This window comes from Meleagris gallopavo, chromosome 6, assembly GCF_000146605.3.
Source record: "Meleagris gallopavo isolate NT-WF06-2002-E0010 breed Aviagen turkey brand Nicholas breeding stock chromosome 6, Turkey_5.1, whole genome shotgun sequence".
NCBI classification, from domain to species: Eukaryota; Metazoa; Chordata; class Aves; order Galliformes; family Phasianidae; genus Meleagris; species Meleagris gallopavo.
In genome coordinates, this window is record NC_015016.2 from 42,313,142 (window position 1) to 42,333,257 (window position 20,116).

General features: G+C 34.7%; 1 protein-coding gene across 4 annotated transcripts in view; it reads right to left on the reverse strand.

The window, feature by feature from the left end:
• The window catches only part of ULK4 (unc-51 like kinase 4), a 220,426-nt gene that overhangs the window by 176,364 nt on the left and 23,946 nt on the right, over positions 1-20,116 (reverse strand). For all 4 annotated transcript variants that reach the window (XM_010712967.3, XM_031553967.1, XM_019616587.2 and 1 more), the window contains exons 18-19: positions 8,015-8,122; positions 4,475-4,558 (exon numbers count right to left, since the gene is read on the reverse strand). In XM_010712967.3, coding sequence (XP_010711269.2) covers positions 4,475-4,558; positions 8,015-8,122 — 192 coding nt within the window. The remainder of the gene's footprint in view (positions 1-4,474; positions 4,559-8,014; positions 8,123-20,116) is intronic.

Below are 20,116 nucleotides of genomic sequence, written 5' to 3' on the forward strand. Positions count from 1 at the left end.
AGGCTTTGTTACCTAAGAGATGTTCCATGATCAGTGTTTCTGGAATGTGTGTGCCAAAATTCACCATTACAATAGTGTCTGAATAGCATGATTACATGATGTACATTTACATTAGGAGAAATAAAATTAAATAATTCAAACTCTTCTTATTAAAAACAACAAAAAATTCGCTGGAATAAAGAAGAGGGCCTTCTTCAGAGTGTAAAGAAAAGGGTATTTTGGAATAACTGGCCTTGAAAGCAGATAATCCTGACCAATGTCTATGATAAACCACTGGGTCCCATTTACTACAGCAGTTCCTAAATTTCCCTAAGGGATTCACAGTCCTGAAAGCTATTTTTAGTAATAATCAAGTCATTTATCTGCAAAATCATTTATGCAAAACCACTAAGTGATTCTTTAATAAAAAAAATAAAGCTATCTATGCATGTCTCAGGTAGTCTGCAAGCATAGCTGCAGTACCTATGTAATACTATTCAGAGTTCAATTTCTATAAGGAATAAAAACCTTGTCAGAGGAATGACAAGACATCAGCATACCACAGAATACCACAGATGTTACAAATTAACTTAATTTAGATCACTTAAAGGCAGTCTTTATTTCTCTCCCTAGTCTTTCTTTTTTTCCCATTAAATGTTCCTTTTAATATCTCTGATTTTGCTGTGTTTTGTTTGTTTTTTAAATTAGTTTTTTCCAACTCTGCTTTCACTTAAAAGGAGAGCCTTTATCTTCATAGAATTGAAAGATTCATTCCCAGTGTTGGTTTGGCTGTGTATCATCCCACCTTATTTCCACCTTTAACTCTGAATAGGTGAAGCCTTTCAGCAATGAAATTATTGCACTCTTGAGTTCAGCAGCAGTTAATTCTAATATGAGAAGGACAACCAATTTAATTTGTCAAGTCTACCTCATAGTCTGGCTTCATAAATAATTAATTATAATATCTAATGGATTTCTCTCTTATACTTATCTCCACATTATCCTATTATCCTTTGGATTTCTGACATTCATCTTCACAAACAGACTCACCAACAACTATAAGCAATGATAAAGAAACCTTTCAGAAAGTGGTACAAAAGTCATCCAAAAATGGAGAGCGTGCACTTCGTTAAAAATACATTCAATACTCATTCGTTCTCTGACAGATGGACATTCTAAAATACAGACACCGATGCATAAGTATTTCAAAAGTCCAGTATAATATTGTTTTAAAAGTTTTTATTCATCGTTTTTGTTTTAGTCCTTCATTTTCTTCCAAAGAACTTCTGCTTTACACAAAATAATTAAAATAAATATCAAAGCCAATTCTCACTTAAACCAATTATGCCATGCTGTAAAATTCTGTAACTCCTTTGCTCTTCCTTCTGATTTACAGCTATGAAAGCAAAGGAGATTTAGGCTTCTGTTTTTACGGTTTTCATATATACTGTAATATACTGCACCAACTCTGTCTATTAACTATATAGACACATACACACATTTACCAAAATTCAGCTTCTCAAAACTTTTTTAGTGTAACTAACATTCATTTAAAATCTATTTTTGTATGAAACTTGATTTTTTTTTTTTCTTACAGTTAAGGTAAAAATACATAGATTTATCAGATTAACTATATGAATTTAAAAATCAAATCCGTACTTTAAATGTTAATAGTCAAGTCAAATGTCTCTTACATACTACATTGTTACTAAGAATACTAATTGAGTCCCCATTGCTACTTTGAAAAGTGGCAACAATTAATATACTCGGCATATAGTCCTGCTCCTTTGGCTAGAAAAAGGTCAGGTATATAATGCACTAAAAGCTCAATGAGGCTTTCATAATAATTCCATACTAATTCCATTTACTGCGTTCTGAGATTGTCTGTCTTCACTCCCCTGAGATCTATTTCTGAGCACTGCCTAAGCAACTAAGACTTGCACCATTCTCTGCTTAATTAGCTCTCCAGAAGAGATGTCTGACCTAAACTAATATTTGACCTCAAGACTAAAGGACTCATCCTGTCTAGTTATCAAGACATAAGTTATGTTAGTGAATTAAAAAAAAAATTTCTTCAAAATACAAATAAAGAGGTTCTGTGTAACTGCACCTAATGAAAATACATGAGTAGAACTGTATCAAAAGAAGCACATAATCCACTTTCACTGTTTTAGCTGTACATTTAGTTTTATAAATTGCACTGAAAGACAGAGCTTCTGAATTCCAGTCATGTCAAACACTGCAGAAGTGTCTGTTTCAGTCAGTCATGGATGTTTAGCAATAAGGAGCCCTGAGTAAGAAAGCAAATATAAGAGTGGTAAATAAGTATAAAAAGATTTTCTTATTTCTTCATATTAAATGATGCAGAGAGAAATATATTTAGTAGAAGTGTAATACTGACTGACTGAAAATCCCATCATCTTCCTAAATCAACTTCCATATAGTTCTTCCTTTAATCTAAGAAGACATAGCATAAAAAAAAAATACAACTATAGTTTAAGGAAGTAAAGCTGTATCATGCTAAGCATTCATTATAGCAAGAATTAAATTTTGGTAAAAATTTGTAATCTAATGCTAAAGAAGGAACACAGAAATATGAATGTTAAATACCTTTTGTGGAAAAATATTAAAAAAAAAAAAACATTTTGCCAGTGAGCTGGAAAAGAAGTATACAATACAGACTATTACTTTTTTTTTAAATTGGTAAATCCATAAGTAAACTACAGAACTGATATCTAAGGAAGTTGAAGTGGTGAAGAGTATATGATTCAGACTCTATGACTTCTGTAATATAATTTATCCCACACTTTCTGAGAAAATACACAAGGTCCAAATTCACTGTAAAGGAGCTGCTCTAGCTAAGAATATACATCAGAAATATTTCTATGATTGCTTTATATGCATTATTGCCCTATATTAAATATTGGCAGTTATATTTTAAAGTTAGCTCTGATTATTAAAATTTTCCTCAGATTAGAACCAAAAACCTTCGATTCATGTCTTGCTCCCTCATAAAGGAAGATAAAAATGTCTGCTAAATTACATGATGAGAAACTCATTTATCTAAAATCCTGCTTCTGCAGCACCTTGTAAAACACATAAGACAAAACTAACCTTTTAAAACTTACTCACTATTTCTGATTCAAATACTTTCTCCAGGTGCCTTGCCTAAAATGAGTTACGCACATTCTAATTTGAGCAAGACCATTAGCTACAGCTATCTATACTAACTCATCCATGCAACTGTATTGCCTGTGTCTTTTTCCCAGGTTCTATGAAGCAATTACTGAACCTTGTGTTAACTTGTATTTATGTACCCTCCTATTTAAGCAGAAATCGACAGATACCAAGCTCCAAGCTACTTTTTGGTAGCTCCTTCATGCAGGCTTAAAAGGAGGCCAGCACGCATGGCTCACCATCTAGTTTCGTAGCTTCAGGGAGGGATTAGGTCAAAGCAACATAGTTCAAGCCAACGTGAAGCAAGGAAAGAGAAAAAAACATCAAAAAGCAGTATGGATGAGAAGTGTGAACACTATCCAAAAAAACAAAGTTTAGGTGAATCTTAAGGGGTAAACATTGAAAATTCAGAAATAGACGGTTTTTCCACAAATTTATCATTAAATAGCTTCTGACTAATGTACCTCAGAATAACGTTTTAGTTATGAGCTCCAACCCCGTAGTACAAACATGGTTGTGGGTGTTCTTGATCATCTGAAGATTTGAAGATGTTAAAAATGCATCTAGACCTTTTCTCTATTAATCACAATCTGTAGGCAATAAAGATCTCAAAAAGAAAAAGAGGAAAAAAAGGAACTTCTGTTGCTTTCCCCCCTCCAGCAACCTCCATCATGTTTTCTGCCTTGAGCTTTGCCTTGGGCAAAAATAAAGTCAAATGGTCTCATGTAAACAGAAGATGCCAATCCTCTATTCAATTCCTCTTCATTTTACAACATGGAATCATAGGCGTGTTTTTATTCCCTTTCTGCAACACGGCTAAGTCAAGTCAGCACCAAGAAAAATTAAGATTACAGCATAGTGTATGTAGTACAATAAAACTAATTACTGCTTTGGGGCTTCTTACACTAATAACCCAGTAGGATAACAACGCAGTTTTCCAAAACTGTATCAGACACTTTAAAATCAAAAGTAAATCTCATTCAAAAATGCACCATACAGAAAGTAAATTGCAAGAAAATACTATAAACTGTCAGAACATCTCTCATAAGAAAGTCACAGTGTTACTAAATTTACTAACAGTAATTTTTATTTACCATTTCCCAAAACCAAGCAACAGTACATAAATGTTGGATGCACAGAGAACAGCAGTGAATTTTTGCATTCATCTCTGCTTAGGTCATGGTCTTATCGTGATTATTTAAACTTGAGAGTACCTTGGTTGACAAGGTAGTGCAGTGCTGCAGGCTACAATCTCACACAATGCCTAAAGGGTTATTACAGTGGAGAAATTCTATTGAGGACAATGAAAGCGCCTTACCCCTTCCCGAAGACACCTCATTAGCACAGTGTAAGCTGCTGAGGGAACAACCAAGCATTCTCTGGGGTGCTCTTTTTTTACCTCCTGAAATGAAGCCAACAGCAGAAATGATTAAATCAAAAAAATCACAATAATCCCAGCCACATAAACGGGTACGATATTCTTAATAATATTCATACTATACACACTTAAAATTAGCATATGCTAGAAAACATAAATTTCAAGTATTAACAATTTATGTTATTCCACGTGCAGCAAAGAAATTGGCATTTTATTATTTTACTTAAGTAGTCTCCAAAATCCATAACAGAATTTGCCCTAATATTTCTTGGTTTCATCATTTCCTTCTAACTCACACACAAAGAGTGATCTTGGGCTTCTCTCAATCATTTTGATTACTTCAGAAAGGGAGGACTGAATATGAAATGCAATAATGCATCTCTTTAAATGTGATTTAATTATACCAAACAAAATAATTTTGTTTGTCAACAAAAATAAAGCAAATTTGCTTTGGAAAAAGATATTCAAAGTCATTCAGAGAGACATAAAGTACTTAATTAAACTTACTGCATGGAATATCCTTCATTACAAATCAATAGTGTCCCACGATCCTTACATGTATCTCCTTGAGATCACAGTTAGAGACACTGATTCACTGCTATTTGAATCAGCATTTTGATTCTGAATTAGAAGTGAATTAACTTCCTTTTTTTCCCCCTCCCTCAAGCAGTCTACTGTAAATTTTCAAATTTAAAAGCGGACATTTGGATATCATTAAGATTTGACCAAAGCAAGCTCCATATCTAGGCTTACAGCACAGAGATAGATATTAACAACTGTGAAAAAATAGTCTCTGTCTGAAAAGGGAAGGACAAGACTAGGAGTTAAGACAGTTAAAACAACAACCTATGCTGGAACCAGCACGAACCTGTTTCTCATTTCAGTCATCTGATTAAATAAGAAGCTTTGAGCAGTTTTCTCCCACTACATGTAATAAATGTGCTAAAAAAAAAGCTTTGAGAAATGACATAGTCTTGAAATATCAATAGTTCTTCCATTTTTCAAACTGATGAATGGCTTTCTACAAGGCCTAGTCTCAAGTCAGAAATAAAAAAATGAAATTTAGTACTGCTCTTAATTATCTAAACATACCTACCATTTTTAACATTTACTAAGTTTACACACATCACCAAACTTTTGAAGAGCTTCCTACTTTTTGTTCAGAGCTCCTGTTGATTTGATTAAACTTCAGGTTCTCCACCCAAATAAAACAAACAGTACAAAAGGAAGAGAAATATTACACAGAATTTGAAAGTTTTCCCTTACTTAAGAGGACCAGAGCATCCTCTCTGTAGTCAACTCATGCTGCTTACAATTTGCTCTTGGCTTCTTTTTGGAAGAGAAATATAGATACAGAGTGCAAGATAAATGAGATCTTGCATATGAGCACGTGTACACCCAATATCAGCATTAAGGATTGCAAAGGAGCACTGTGATTATTTAGACTTTTTCCAGAATTTTCTAAAGTGCAGAACTGCAACCAGGGACCCTGCAATATTACTTAATGAATCTTGCTGCATCTAGATAGTTGACAGATTAAGCATCTGATAATTTATGATTTACCAAATGCTCATGCTAATTGAAAAAAAATTATCATTATCTAATATTGAGATAGGACATAGAAGCACTTAGGAAACTGCAAGAGAAAAAAAAAAACAAATAAATAGAAGTGAGGCATGTCCCCACAAGTTTATGGCTAAATTGGTAAGTGTTTATAAATTTGATATATAACTCTTAATGAATCAGGCAGTTCTATTCTCTTCAATTAGTTAAGGCATAAGGCTTTGCTGTTTGAAGATATAAACTGGGAACAAACATTTCTGTTAGCTCTTATTACACTACTACTGACTTGGTGTATGATCTTGACAAGGTCACTTTATACCCTGTTCTGCAGTTTAAACAGCAAGTAAATGTCTACACACTATAGTATTCTGAGGTTGCATATGTACAGTGTAAAAAAATGGTTTTTAATAAAGAGCTCTTTTTAAAAAAAGAAAACAATGATATAACTGACGTGTTAGTTTCTCCAAGCATAGAAATCACACTGATATATTTGAAGTTTTAAGAAGACGCAGTGCCTTAAGATTTTAAGCACAGATGAATTTTCCTCTTCTCTAATAACTTCTTGCTTATAACTCAGAGCAATTCAACACATTGCTATAATTCTTCCCGAAACACGACAGAGAGCTTTCATTTAAAAACAAGTTAATATGCTTCAAACATTGCAAAGCTTATAAATACACACAGACTTAACAGTTTCTCAGTTGATGTTTTCATAAGAAAAAGATGTGTTAGGGTTAGCACATGCTAATCTTCTCAGTTACAGAGCCAATAGACAGATTTGTTTTAATCAGTAAGGATTAATTTCAAAATAAAACCAAGCAGTGCAAAATACTCTTGCCATATATAATCTTCAAGTTTGAATTTTTATTAATGAAATAGCTTGCAATCTGTCTGATAAGCATAATTTTTTCCCCTTAAGGAAAACAGAGAAAAAAATGAAAACATCTAAAATAAATTGTCACTGTAGAAGTACTTTCATAACAGTTTCTCAGTATGAGGAAGTTTCTGTGACTTCACATGTCCGACAGAGATTTTAGCAATTTATAACCAACAAATGAAGCTTGCTATCCTACAAAAAAAACAAAGCAACCACTTCATTCTGTGGGACATGCAAAGGAGATAGGATATCAGGAAGCCCAAATACAGATCTACTTGGTGCTTTCACTCTTTCAACAAGTAACCTCACACACAAACTGATAACTAATGTCACAGCATTCAGACCAATTAGATGATGCAGTTAATACAGTTCAGAGAGGCAGCTAAGTTTTTTTTTTGTTTGAAGTCATGTTCACCTCTAATTTAAAAAAAAAAAGTATCTTATTCTTAAATAAGTGAAAAGACAGCTCTTGCAAACCATTATCTTTCACCTTCAATTCTACTATAAGTAGCACTTCTTGTTTACAATTAACTCATTTTTAAAGCATATTAATACTTTTAGACCAAAGGTTTAAACCAGTTCTAGTCAGATATGTCCATTATTCTATCTGACATTAGCCAGATCAGCCCAGTCTTTTTTTTTCCAAATCCAAACATGCTAGGATAAGAACTAAACTGAAACAGATATATTAATTTATGGGTATCATAGGTTGTCCTTATGCATCCTGTTTAATCAAAATCTCTGGTTAAGATAGGCTAACTCTTAGATCTGCAAGCTGGAGGCCAGCAGTCATTATAGTGACTGATAGAATTGTTTCACAAAGCTTAAATTCTATATATGAAGAATGCAATTAAATTTACATCAGAGGAAGTACAAGATTGGCTTAGCATGTTCCTTAAGAAGTAGAGAAAGTATTACAGAACATAAAAGGACTCTTGAGAATAGAGATGATGGAATTTATTGATTTTTTACCTACTTCCAATAGCAATTTTTTCTTTATAATCAATTAAAGAAATTTGTAAGTATCGTGACAGCCTTACCTCGCTGGCTACGAGATAAAGAAGCTCCCCAAATGCTGGTAAAAGGCATTGTTTCAATTTGCTATTTCTGAAGTTCTCTCTGATGAGTTCAGTTAGAAGTATAAATGCCTAAAATATAAAGAAATGATATAACAACATGTATAATCCTTTCTCAAGCAAAATGAATCATTAAAGGTTACAGCAACTTTATCTGAAATGCCATCTGAATGATGTATTCTTCAATTCTGCTAAACAGCCATTTGCAAAAGATTTATTAAGAACAGAAGGAAAACTATAATTACAACATATATATATTCAACATGAACAAAAATACAATATGTAAATAGCCTAGGTGATTATTTGTCACCGCCAGGTTACAAAAACAACAAAATGCTGTATTTTGTTTAGATATTAAATCAGAACATACAAACCTTATAGTTTTTCCTCCCGGAAAACACTTTCTCACAAACATCAGGTTAAAATCTGGTCCAGTCTCGAAAGCAAGAGACCATTTAGCTACCACACATTTAACTGAACGGTGTGTAATCTGGCTGGGATACAGCCAAGTCTCCAAATATGCTCCCTTATGTAGCAAGCATATAGCTACTGAAGGCAGCAGAGGGGCAATCCGACAGACTGGCGTCCAACACGGAAGCGGGTACGAAGCAAAGGTGTGGAACTGAATTCCTCCATGCAGAAATTGTACCCACTGACATTCACTGACACCTGCTGAACGTTTATGGAGACCGAACCATGGCTGGGAGCACAGTGAGGCAGAGGGTGGTGTGTTTCAGCAGGGATGACAGTAACTTGAAAGAGCCATGACAGTAACCAGAACCATGTTCTGGACAGCCAAGCACAGCTGGCACACCACAGAACACAGTGTGTTTCAGTAAGCTCATCCACTGCTACGGGTTTTGTCACTTCATACTTCATACTTAAACTTAAGAAAGTTGACGTCTTAACAAAGTTTAAGTTATTTTCTTCCCTGTTCATTAGGAAAAAAAACCCTACAAAAAAGGCAGTCAGCTGTACAATAAAGTGAAGTTTTCATTTGAATACAAGAAATAGTTTGTTGAACAGGAGGAGATCCGAATAAAGTCATTAACTGACTTTTGATAAAACCATTGAATCTTTGTTTAAAAAAAAACAATTAATACATGAATTGCATGGTTTTTTTATACTGATTACTTCCACTCCTTTTTTATAAAGTTTACTCACTGAAGGGTCATTTGAGTAACTGCGAGCAGACACATAACAAGAAACACACAGTTGCCAGAATCCAAAGATCTACAGAACTGCGTGGGAGAGCTAATGCAGAACAAATAATTACCACGTTACTGAGGATACTTGATACTCTTAAAGACGTTTTTGGTATTTTAAATACAAACCTATATTTACTGTAGACACACCATACCTCCCCTTTAAATTGCATACAGCCTAATGCTTGCAGTGTGACTACTCTCTGTTCACTGAAAGCATCTGAGTAATCAAACATTACCCAAGTGCAGGCTCTCACAGAGCATGTCACATACTCATCAGTTTGTGCTGTTAACCCTACTTAAGCAGTTCTTCACAGGTCCTCTGCAACAGAAGCTATGCAACATCTATACTACATGCAAACATAATCACATAAAATAATTCAGAATTATATACTACTACGTAAGGAATTCATGAATATATATTTAAATGATGCATATTAAATGTCCTAAAAGGACAGCAAGCTGTTTCCTGCTAATAGTGATTTTTAACAGATTTAAAATACTTGCTCATTCTTTCACAAGGAAACAAATATAGTGTAAATAACTACACTAAAAATAAATCTGCCCAGAGATTTTGATACCAGGTTAAAGTATGGTATGAATTTTAGGCAAATGAAGTTTAATAGCTGGAAAAAAAAAAAATCAAGTTCAAAAAGCAAATTTCTGTTAATTGCACAGTCTGACAAATAAAACTCTTTTCTCAGCTATAAGACATTCTTTCCTTTCAACCTCTCTATATTTTCCCATTCAGTGATGTGAGTAGTAATGATCTTCAAGTCTTACATCTGCTAAAAGCATCTTAAATTTAGTATAGTACTTAGACCTCTTACAGTAGCTGTAAAGCCAGATGGATGTAGCACAGCTTTCATAAAAGAAAGATGCTTGGTTCATATCTGGATAGACAGTCATTACCTTCATTTACAACAACAGAATGTGGAGTTGGTATATTATCTGTAACAGATTCTCAACTCATTTCAAGTTACATCTAGAATTCTCCCTGCAGTCTTATCAGTCCAAGAAGTGAAAATTACAGCATATTCAAAAAGAGGTGGTATTTTATACATTACAATTTAAGTGGCAATGTTCAGATTTACAATATTACTACATCTTTAATCTGTTAGTATGAACGTTTGCAAGCATTAGCAGAAAGTAAAAAGTTACGTTTGTAATTCTGCAAACCTTTACAGAGATTAAAAACTGTCTATGCCTCAAGCATCATGGAAATTACTCCTCTTTTTTTCTTGCAAGAAGACAAACATAGTGAAACATATGCAAGTAATGCCATGGAAACCTCAATTTCTTTGGAGAAAATAAGTCTCAGCAGGCTGAGAAAGTACACCATACACAATAACTGCATTACCATTACCCAGAAAAGAAACTACAGTTATATTTACTCCAAGTACTTAGTTTTAAAATGAAATAAGAAGAACCAAGAAGAGACCAGCATTCTCTGAACATCTCAAACACGTTGCCTACTTTCCTCTCACTAAGATGCATAGGTAAAACATTCAAAGGGATGACTTAAGCAGGTGTTGGATCCAAATATTCCCATGATTCTCTACATTTCAGTGAAAGCTATCCAATGAATGAGTGACTTAACTGAAGAGGGCAGTGACAGGACAAAAACAGATAGTTCTGTCAAACTCTTCTTTGGGGCGCAGATAGAAGAAGAAAGAGCCTGAAGAAGCAAGATACTCTAGTTTTACAAATTTTACATTCAATACAATAAACTGGGTCACAGAACATAGAATCATAGAATGGCTTGGGTTGGAAGGACCTTAAGGATCATCAAGTTCCAACCCACCTGCCACAAGCAGGGCTGCCAACCTCCATATCTAATACTAGACCAGGAATACTAGAACATGGATAATGAAAGGGAAATCTGACTCAAGACTATGAACACAGTATAAATAGTTACCAGAATGTAGAAAAAAGAAGAAATGTACAACATGCTGCACAATTTATGCAGGAGTTCAACACATCTAAGGTGCAGTATGAATAATGTTTCTTCAGATGGAATATCATGCGTAAGTTGACTGAATGTGAGAAATCCTACTTTCTGGAATTTTATGTAACTGCTATAGAAAAGGCCTTCACAAACAAATGGAGCAGCTAACCTAAAATTCAAATGCAAGTTCCATTAATGCACTTTGTAATCAGCTCAAGATCCCAAGTGAAAACAACAAGACACAAGCATTAGGAAATAGCAAGAACGTCCTGAAAGTATCTCCTCCCATTTTATTATGTTAGTCCATAAGATCAACGGTAGATGCTGGTGTTATGACAGAAGTGCTTGTACGCTCCCTACAATATTCAGTTACACATTACTGCCATACAACAGATGGTAGGAGAGAGGCAGCATGACATGGAAGTGCATCTGAAGCAAAGGTGTGGAACTGAATTCCTTCATGCAGAAAATATTACACCCACTGGCATTCACAGCACTTACATTACATTTCTGGAGACCTGTAATGTGACAGAAAGCATCATGAGACAGCAGAACAGCAAGGTCTTAGACTAAAGCAATGGAGAATCTGCTTAGATGGGATAGCAGTAGGTACAGAAATAAAGGAAACTGCTCACCTTGGGAAGGCCTATAGAATCCTCAGAGAAGTAAGGAACTCCAAATGAGATACCCTCATCTCCACTGCCAATCCTTAAATAGGGCCTGGGAGAAGGGGATCCTGCCTCTAACCCCTTCCAGACACTCAACTGCATTGCATGCACTGAGCTCCCCTGGGTTGGCCCTGCCTTGCAATGGGTGCTCAATCACTGGTCCAGGCCATGACTTTGCATTTCCACTACGAGACAAAACAGAGGACTTAGTACAGTGAAAATTAGACTGTGTGGGCACCATTTTCCTATTGACGACATCATCACAGCAGCTATGAAGGTGTGGGTTAACTCCATTGGTGCAGATTTTTATGAGCATTGCATACAGGCTCTTGTTCATTGCTGGTGAAAAATGCATAGCTACCAGTGATGACTGTTGAAAAATAGCATTTTCTCTATCAAATAATGTTCTCGTGTTCTTTGTAACTGTTGTCATTTCCATGGAAATAAATAGAAGGCAGTACTTTTGGGGGCAACCTACCTAATTATAAATCTGTAACATTTACTAACAAATCAAAAATGTACCAAGTCAAAAACCAGCAACAAACAAACACCACCTGTGTACTGGCTTCAGGATTTATTTTGTTTACAAAAAAAAAAAGTTATTTCTTCTCCCCCTTGTGAGAGATGTACCACAGTTAAAGATGTTCATAAACAATTCAGTTTCCCCCACCTTTTAAGTTTGAAGCTTTTTAATATGTTCACGTAAATATGTTTGCCTCAAACAGAAGGGATGTTCTGTTTTCATTTTTGCCAGTGGCAGTAATGAAAAGGATTAATCAGGTGTCCAAGAACTGAAGGGTCCTTGAATTAGGAGATTTCTGCCTTCAAAACAGCAGTCACTGACCATCAGCTGAAGATTTACATCTAAAAATGCTTACTAGAGTTCTATACATCAATCTTCAGAAAAGATTTGTTGGGAACATCTAAGCAGGTAGTTCTCTTTCTTTTTGTTCTCTACGTTTTTGCTTCTGCATCATTGTCTATCATTATTATTTACATGTTTCTACTGTTCATTTGTGCCTTTTACAAATAATACATTTCTGGATTTTTATTCTTTTCATTAACTGTGTGTGATATACTCTGGATCATCTTTTGCTTCTGGGCAATGTGTTTGTTATCAACTTGAATTAGAAGCCATGGTGAGGACACTACCGAAGTTCATCAATAATACACTCATGTAGAGATGCTTACATTTATTTATTTGTTCTATGTAGACTATCTCATATTTTTAAAAAATTATATAGGCATACAGCATTTTCTATTATTTTTCTTTGAAATTAGTACCTTTTTATTGAGGGAAGTAGGAACAAATGATCTTTAAGGCCTTTCGAACCCAAACCATACTGGGATGATTGCAAGTTCCTTCATTTTACTCAATGAAGGAGACAACCAGACTCAAAACCACCTGGCTAGAAATTTCTTTCTCAAAAAACAAATGTGCTTCAGGCTAATGTTCAGCTATTCAGAGGAAAAGCTGGTAGTACAACAAATATACAATTGATCTTGCATAACACTGAGGCTGCTTTGAACATCTTTTAGTGCTGTAATCAAAGACAGCAGGAAACTGAAAAAAATATTAACTACAGATTGGTGGTAGCTGAAATGCCTATCACAGAAATTTGTGGTAGCCCACTTGTGCCAATCAAGCCAGTATGTGCTTTAGAGGGAGAAGCTGGATATTCTTTTCCTATTACTATCTACAGTTTGATAAATTTGCAAACAAGAGACAAAACAAGGTGGAAAAAAAGACTAAGTTCATTCTTCAAGCTACATATACTTAGTTGAAAGAGATAGACATTTCAATAACCAAACAGCTAACTCAAAAAGAAAAGTATCAGAAAAATTAAAACCCAATCCACAGCTATGATAAGCTTTAAGTAAAAAAAAACCGAACTAATATCCAGACAGTATAGAACCACAATAGTGTACAGTGTAACTTCGTAAACACTATGAAAATACTAGTAAAATTATGCTAGGAAGTAGAAAAGAATTGCAAAGATGTGCTCTCCAGAATTAAGAAGAATTTTAATTTTGTGTGTTTCATGTCAAGGTTATGCATGAAAATTTTCAGTGTGGTCTCTCTTGTTCGCAGTAAGTATTTGAACTCCATGATTCATTTCCCCTGTGTGTTTTGTGGTTCTGCTGATACCCATGACAATGTAAGAACCAAAAATATTTCACTCTTTCCACAGACAAAAAAAAATTGTTTTTATTAGGCTATTTTAGGAATACTACTCTGTCCAGTTCACCTGGCTTCTCATACCCCAAGCACATCTGTCACATATCCATTTCTTTATAAAGTAAGAGACGTTGGCTCTAACTTAAGTGGTATGAAAAAACAGGGGGAGATACGGGACATCACACAGTGCCAATGTCTTAGACATAACAAACTTAAAAAAAATCTGCTAGGAATGTCTTTTTAAATACATGAAGCTCTTTCCTTTGTATTATATCTCTTTAATATGTTAGAAATATTTTAGATACTTAGAAAAGCTCTTGACAGAAGGCTCCACTTAGTTTCAACTGAAAAAGTGAAACATCAGAGAAACATAGCGTTTTCAACCTATTCATTTTAAAATTTACTTTATTCTTCATTTTCTGTTCTGTAATATTTACCCACAGTACACCAGTAAAAGTAAGAAAAAGCAAAGGCCAACTTCTATGCACAATGCCAAAAATTCTAATGAAAGAACACATCTAATTTAAAGCTACAACAGGACGACAAATTCAGCTCTCTTCCTGCCCCATAATGCACAAGCATACAGAACTCCATATTCATGCTTTGCTTTCATGAGAACTTGGGATAGAATGCGTGCTGTTAAATCCCAGATGTAGCATAAGAAGAAAGAAGAATTCAGACAATTCTTCTATCACCTCTTCCTAATGGAGGAAGGCTTAAGCATTTCACCCTTCTTTGAAATTGTTTGAAATCTCTCATTCAACTTCTACCAAATCTACTAAGAGTAATAACACTTAGCTGCCTCGTTTTTGTGAAACCTGTCAAAATGTAATAGCAATACAGAAGTAAAAAAAGACTGTGGTACAAATATTTTTTTCTTAAGCAACAGAAAATGTATATTAAAAATATTTTGAATATGCTAAGCATAGCAGGTCAGAGGCTACTCCATTAAGTATCAGAAAACATCCTCCTAAACCAAAGATTTTCTGTTTAAATGACTTGAGAGCTAAGAAAGCAAGAAGTGAAGATGGTAAAGAAGACAGTAGCCTTTATATAATTAAGCTCAAAAGTTAGCCAACTGCAAGACAGACATTCACAAGAAAGCCAGCTCACTTAGCTGACAAATCTGCTTGGTAGCTGTTTAAGTATCCCTACTACATTTTCTACATATAGACCTAGCTGTATAAATACAAAAGGGTCTGCAGCTAGTAAGTGTTCTCAGTGCTCCAAAATTTTTATTCCTCTGTGAAACTGCACTCAGTGCCCTCAAGGGGACGGGCTTTACAAACGAAAGTAGAGGTGTATTCCCAAAGGCAGCTTACCAGGAAAGTTGCTTATACATTATTTGTTAATATCACATTCATTTAGGGAGCTGACAGGCTGACTCTCTGCATTTTCTGTGCTGCAGAATAGCCACCCTTATGTTTTCATGAAAATAATTGCAGGTCACATTAAGTTGGCTAAACAGAATTTGAATTTACTCTTCTGTGTGTGTGTTACAAAAATTAAAATTTGCACATTCTCATTTTTTACAGTGTGTGTACATATGTAGAACATATGAAAAGCTCTGAGAAATCGCTGAATATTTTCCATTCAGATTCCCAAATACCACCAATAAGGGCAAATTATTTTATGCATACACAGAACAAGACACGAGTGTATATTCTAAAACCTCCTGAAAGTGATGCTGAAGGAGGTACAAACTAACATGAGTTCAGCAAGAGCCTACATAGTACAACAGACAGGAAAACACAACAAAGGCAGCTACATGCTACTCTTCAAGTAAACACCATTTTCTTCCAGAAGTTAACTGAAACTGCTTATCAGGCTAGGATAAAGTTAAAAAAACTAAATCCTACTCAATAATCCTCCAACTGCCTTCCAAATCAAAGAAGCTTTCAGGTTTTATTCTTTGCAGCCCTCAGAAAATGTGAGTTGTAAAAATGAAATCAGTAAGTAACTTCTTCTCTTATATTTATTAAAAACAATATTTGCCCTTAGTCTATAATTAAATCAGTAGATTTAGGAATAAGAAAATTAAAACATACGTAATTATTTTGAAGTTTTCTATGCAGCCAAATTGAAGGGAAAACAGTGATTATAGAGTCAACACTGCATTATCAGCCTAATATTTGTGCTCACTCTACTTCAGCAGTAACCACTGGGCCACGAAATTTCTTTTCATATTTCCTGCTCTGGAATGGGGGGTAGGGGGGGAAGGGAAATCTATCTACCTCAAAATGTTGGAGCGAATTTAGTCCTCAGTGTACATTAATTACTGTTAACATTAAAAGAAATTACTGGTTAGACAGCTGCCATGCAGTAAGCTCCCTTCGATAGTTGTTCTCCAGTAAAAGCTAGCTGGGAATAATTTAGGACATACGAATAACCAGAGATTTAAATACAGAAGTATAACTTCTACATTATTACTTAGAAAGTGATTATTTTATAGTGAAAAAATAGCTAAAATATTACTTTTAGATATATATTAAAAAAAATTAATTAAGCAAGACTTAGAACTCCCCACTGTACATTTACATTGCAATGGATAGAAGAAAAAAGGAATAACTAAAATGTCATAAACATCTCAAGCAGCTGCATTTTATACCACATATGATTGTTATTTCACTCTAACAGGGAAATACAGAGATCTTCAGCTTCAAATACTCTACCTGTACTGCTAAAGAAGTCATTATTTAACAATATCTTTGTAAGAACTGTTTTATTAACTGCAGTAATATGCAAATAGTTAACTAAGAGAGCAAATGACTATGTAATATGACCACGTAATATGAAAATACCAAGGTGCACACTCACCACTCAGCAACAACCAAACCATCAGTGCACTATTAATGCTGTGTCAACTGACACCAGGGCATGGGGAAGGCAGTGCTGACTCAAGTCAAATACTTGTATGCATTTTGATACATTGGCTAAATGCAGCACTCTGAACACAAAGAAAGTGCAGCCATGCTTTCTCTGCAAAATATCAAATGGAATAGATAGAGTTGCAATCAGGTACTCAGCTCAAAAATCTGATAATGTCTCTTTACCAGGCTTTCACAATCCCTCTCTGGCCAAAGAAAAATAATCTTTGCTTCACAACCACACCTTATTCATGTCATCTCTTTTTGGCAATATACATTTTGAACAACTGTTGTCAAGGATGAAGTACAGGGAGAATAAAATTTCATCAAAAGTCTCTGGACATCTTGAGAGCTCACTGAGAACTGCAGTCACAGCCATCAGACCAGGGTGATGTGTTAGTGTCACTTATCCCACTAGTTTTGGTTTTGTTCATTGTTTTAATGTTTTAGGAAAAATAAAGTCTTTTGTTACTTGATATATTGTGTAGTTTATGAGGGCCGCTCTGAAAGTAATGCCTCCTGTTTCATTATGTTGGTCCATAAGATCAGAGGCAGCTGTTTTAGAGATGTATGCATTTACTGGCCGACTAAAAGATCCTAGGAGCATCTCTCTTAATTACCCCCAAAATAATAGATTTGTGTAAGAAAACAAAACTTTCTTAGTATAAGAACACACTAACTTAGTACTGCAAAGAGGTTTACTGGCAGCCTTACTGATGTTATTTAAAAAAAGTAGTATTGTTGTGTCTTTAGAAAAAAATAAACTTAAGTGTCTCTATGAAAAGAGAGTCAGTTACATCTCTTTTACAAAGGTATACCTCCTGCATGCTTCAGGGAATTCAGGCAAAATCACAAAAAATGATTTAATTGTGCAATCAGCAATGTAACTTTTCAGTTACCAAACTTAAATGTCCTTATTTTCTACTACTAACTTGGTTTTGACTTCAAAAATAAAGCAAGCCTAATTTAAATTGATATAATTAATTTTCTGAAGATTAAAAAAAAGAATCTGCCCACAAATATGATAAAACATCTTAACAGTTGGTCCAGCAATCCAGAATTCCCACGTAAGACAGATTTGTTGTCATTAACACTAGTTATATTTGTATTTCTGGCTTATTAAATTTAGGAGAACTGCTCAAATACACCATGGGTTTTTGCCAGCAGAACTTAATTTACCTGAGAAATATTTATCTTTTATTCGCTCATCTTCCTCCTGTGTGCCCTAGGCAAGCTAATGAGTTATAAACAGTGGACTAAGTTGTTTATATTAAATTTCTTCATTTTATTTTTGAGGTTGAAAGTTTATTAAGAGTCACTCAATAAATGTCATCTGATTTGGATCAAAACTATTAGGCGACCATCCTTATTACGCTAGAAAGATTTCCATCACAATCATTTTGCAAAACAGCAGATGTGTGTGCATGCAAATCTGCAAGTACTCCTCTGCATACACTCTGATACAGCTTATGATTAGCTTATATCTACTTCCTAAAGCTTGGGTGTTTTTTTTAATTGGTATTATTTTTGCATAAGAAGAAACAGTGTGTTAAGCTAAGTGCCATTGGAGGAAACAGACAAGGATAAACTCAAATATGATATCTTGTGAGCAGATTTCAATAATCCTTCTACAATAAAAATAGCAAAACTAAACAGGTTGGAATAAAAGCTCAAATAAAACCTTCCATTCTAATCTGAATCTCCTTAGAGTACAGGCAGATGTGTACAGGCCTAGAAACAGGAATAATCAGAAAGAAGCCAGGAACAGGACTTAAAGTCAGCACTGTATGAGAATTTTAATGAGAACAAACTGTACACCTATTGCAAAAGTAGGACTCAGACTAGCTAGAAAAAGGAACCATAAAGCTGAACTTATAATGATGCAGCTATGCAATGTAAGTTGTACAGAACAACTAGCAAGTTGTACCACCTGAACGAGAAATAAAAAGGCTGAAGTTATATGCAGTTTCAACTTGGAGAAAAACACATTAGGATACTCCACTGCTTTGACAAAAGAATGACGTTCTGAGCTCAGTGTTAGAGACACTCTGTCATTCTACGTGGAATACCAAGTTCATTAATTTGCCCATGGAGTTTCACAAGCCAAAGGCTTTGCAAAGAAACTTGCAGGTGAGAAAACTGTATAGCAGGGTCTCCAAATCCTCTCTCAGCAAAGCAATGGACCCATGTCTGTAGGATAAAAGGCACAGCTGCCTATCATAGAGTGAGACTGATATTTCCACTCAGCAGATTTTAAAGAGAGAAACAACAGGAAAGATTTTGCCTCCAAAAAGGAGGGGAACAGAAAGTGATTCCTTAAGTGGGGGAAGACTGGTCCTGTACCTGACAAAGAAGGACGCTGCTCCCTGACACAAAAGCATTTGGTGAGATTCCTTTATGATCTCCTTGAGGATCACTAAAATAAAAGGTGAAGGGAGAAATTTTACATCACAGTAGATGTGCCTGTCCAGAAGGAAACACTATGTATTCACAGAGAGGAAAGAACAAGTTTCTTGTCATCAATAAGACAAATTAGACATAGATAGAAGCAAGCCTCTGTGATTACAAAAATAAGGGTAAGCAGATTTTTCTAAGCACAAGCAGTTAATTCTGCAAAAACCAGTTTCAAACCCTATGTAGGAAGCTTTAGCTCTTTTACTAAGATACCTAGGAATAAATAAGAAAAAATATATATATATTTCTGATTTGTGACAGGCAACTCCATAGGAAAAAAATACCAAAAAACTCATTCACACAACCATTAGTAGGTCAGAAAGCAACTGATCTTCAGCAAGTGCCTCAACAATTTTTTATTGCAACTGCCAGGTAAAAGAAATTGCACAAAATGTCTTCAATCTGACTTGAAGAATAAATATACAAGAGATCAATTTCCGTTTTATATTTTAAGATCAGTCCTTCTATTCAACGAGGTACTGTTCTAAAGTACACTTAATTGGAAATAGACCAATTGCAAATGAATTCACATTAAAATATATCAGCAGCTTTAGAATATATGAGCAGAATCAAAATAGTACGCAGTTCTTCTGTCATATATATGTCTAGACTTCCAGCAGATGATGTTATCAGGAACATAGCAGACTTGCATTTTATTTTTGTGTTTTACTGACCTCTAGTGGTTACGTATGTAATAATGTTTTTTCTGAGAGCACCTTAAAAACAGCTCTTTTCTTTGGGGGGG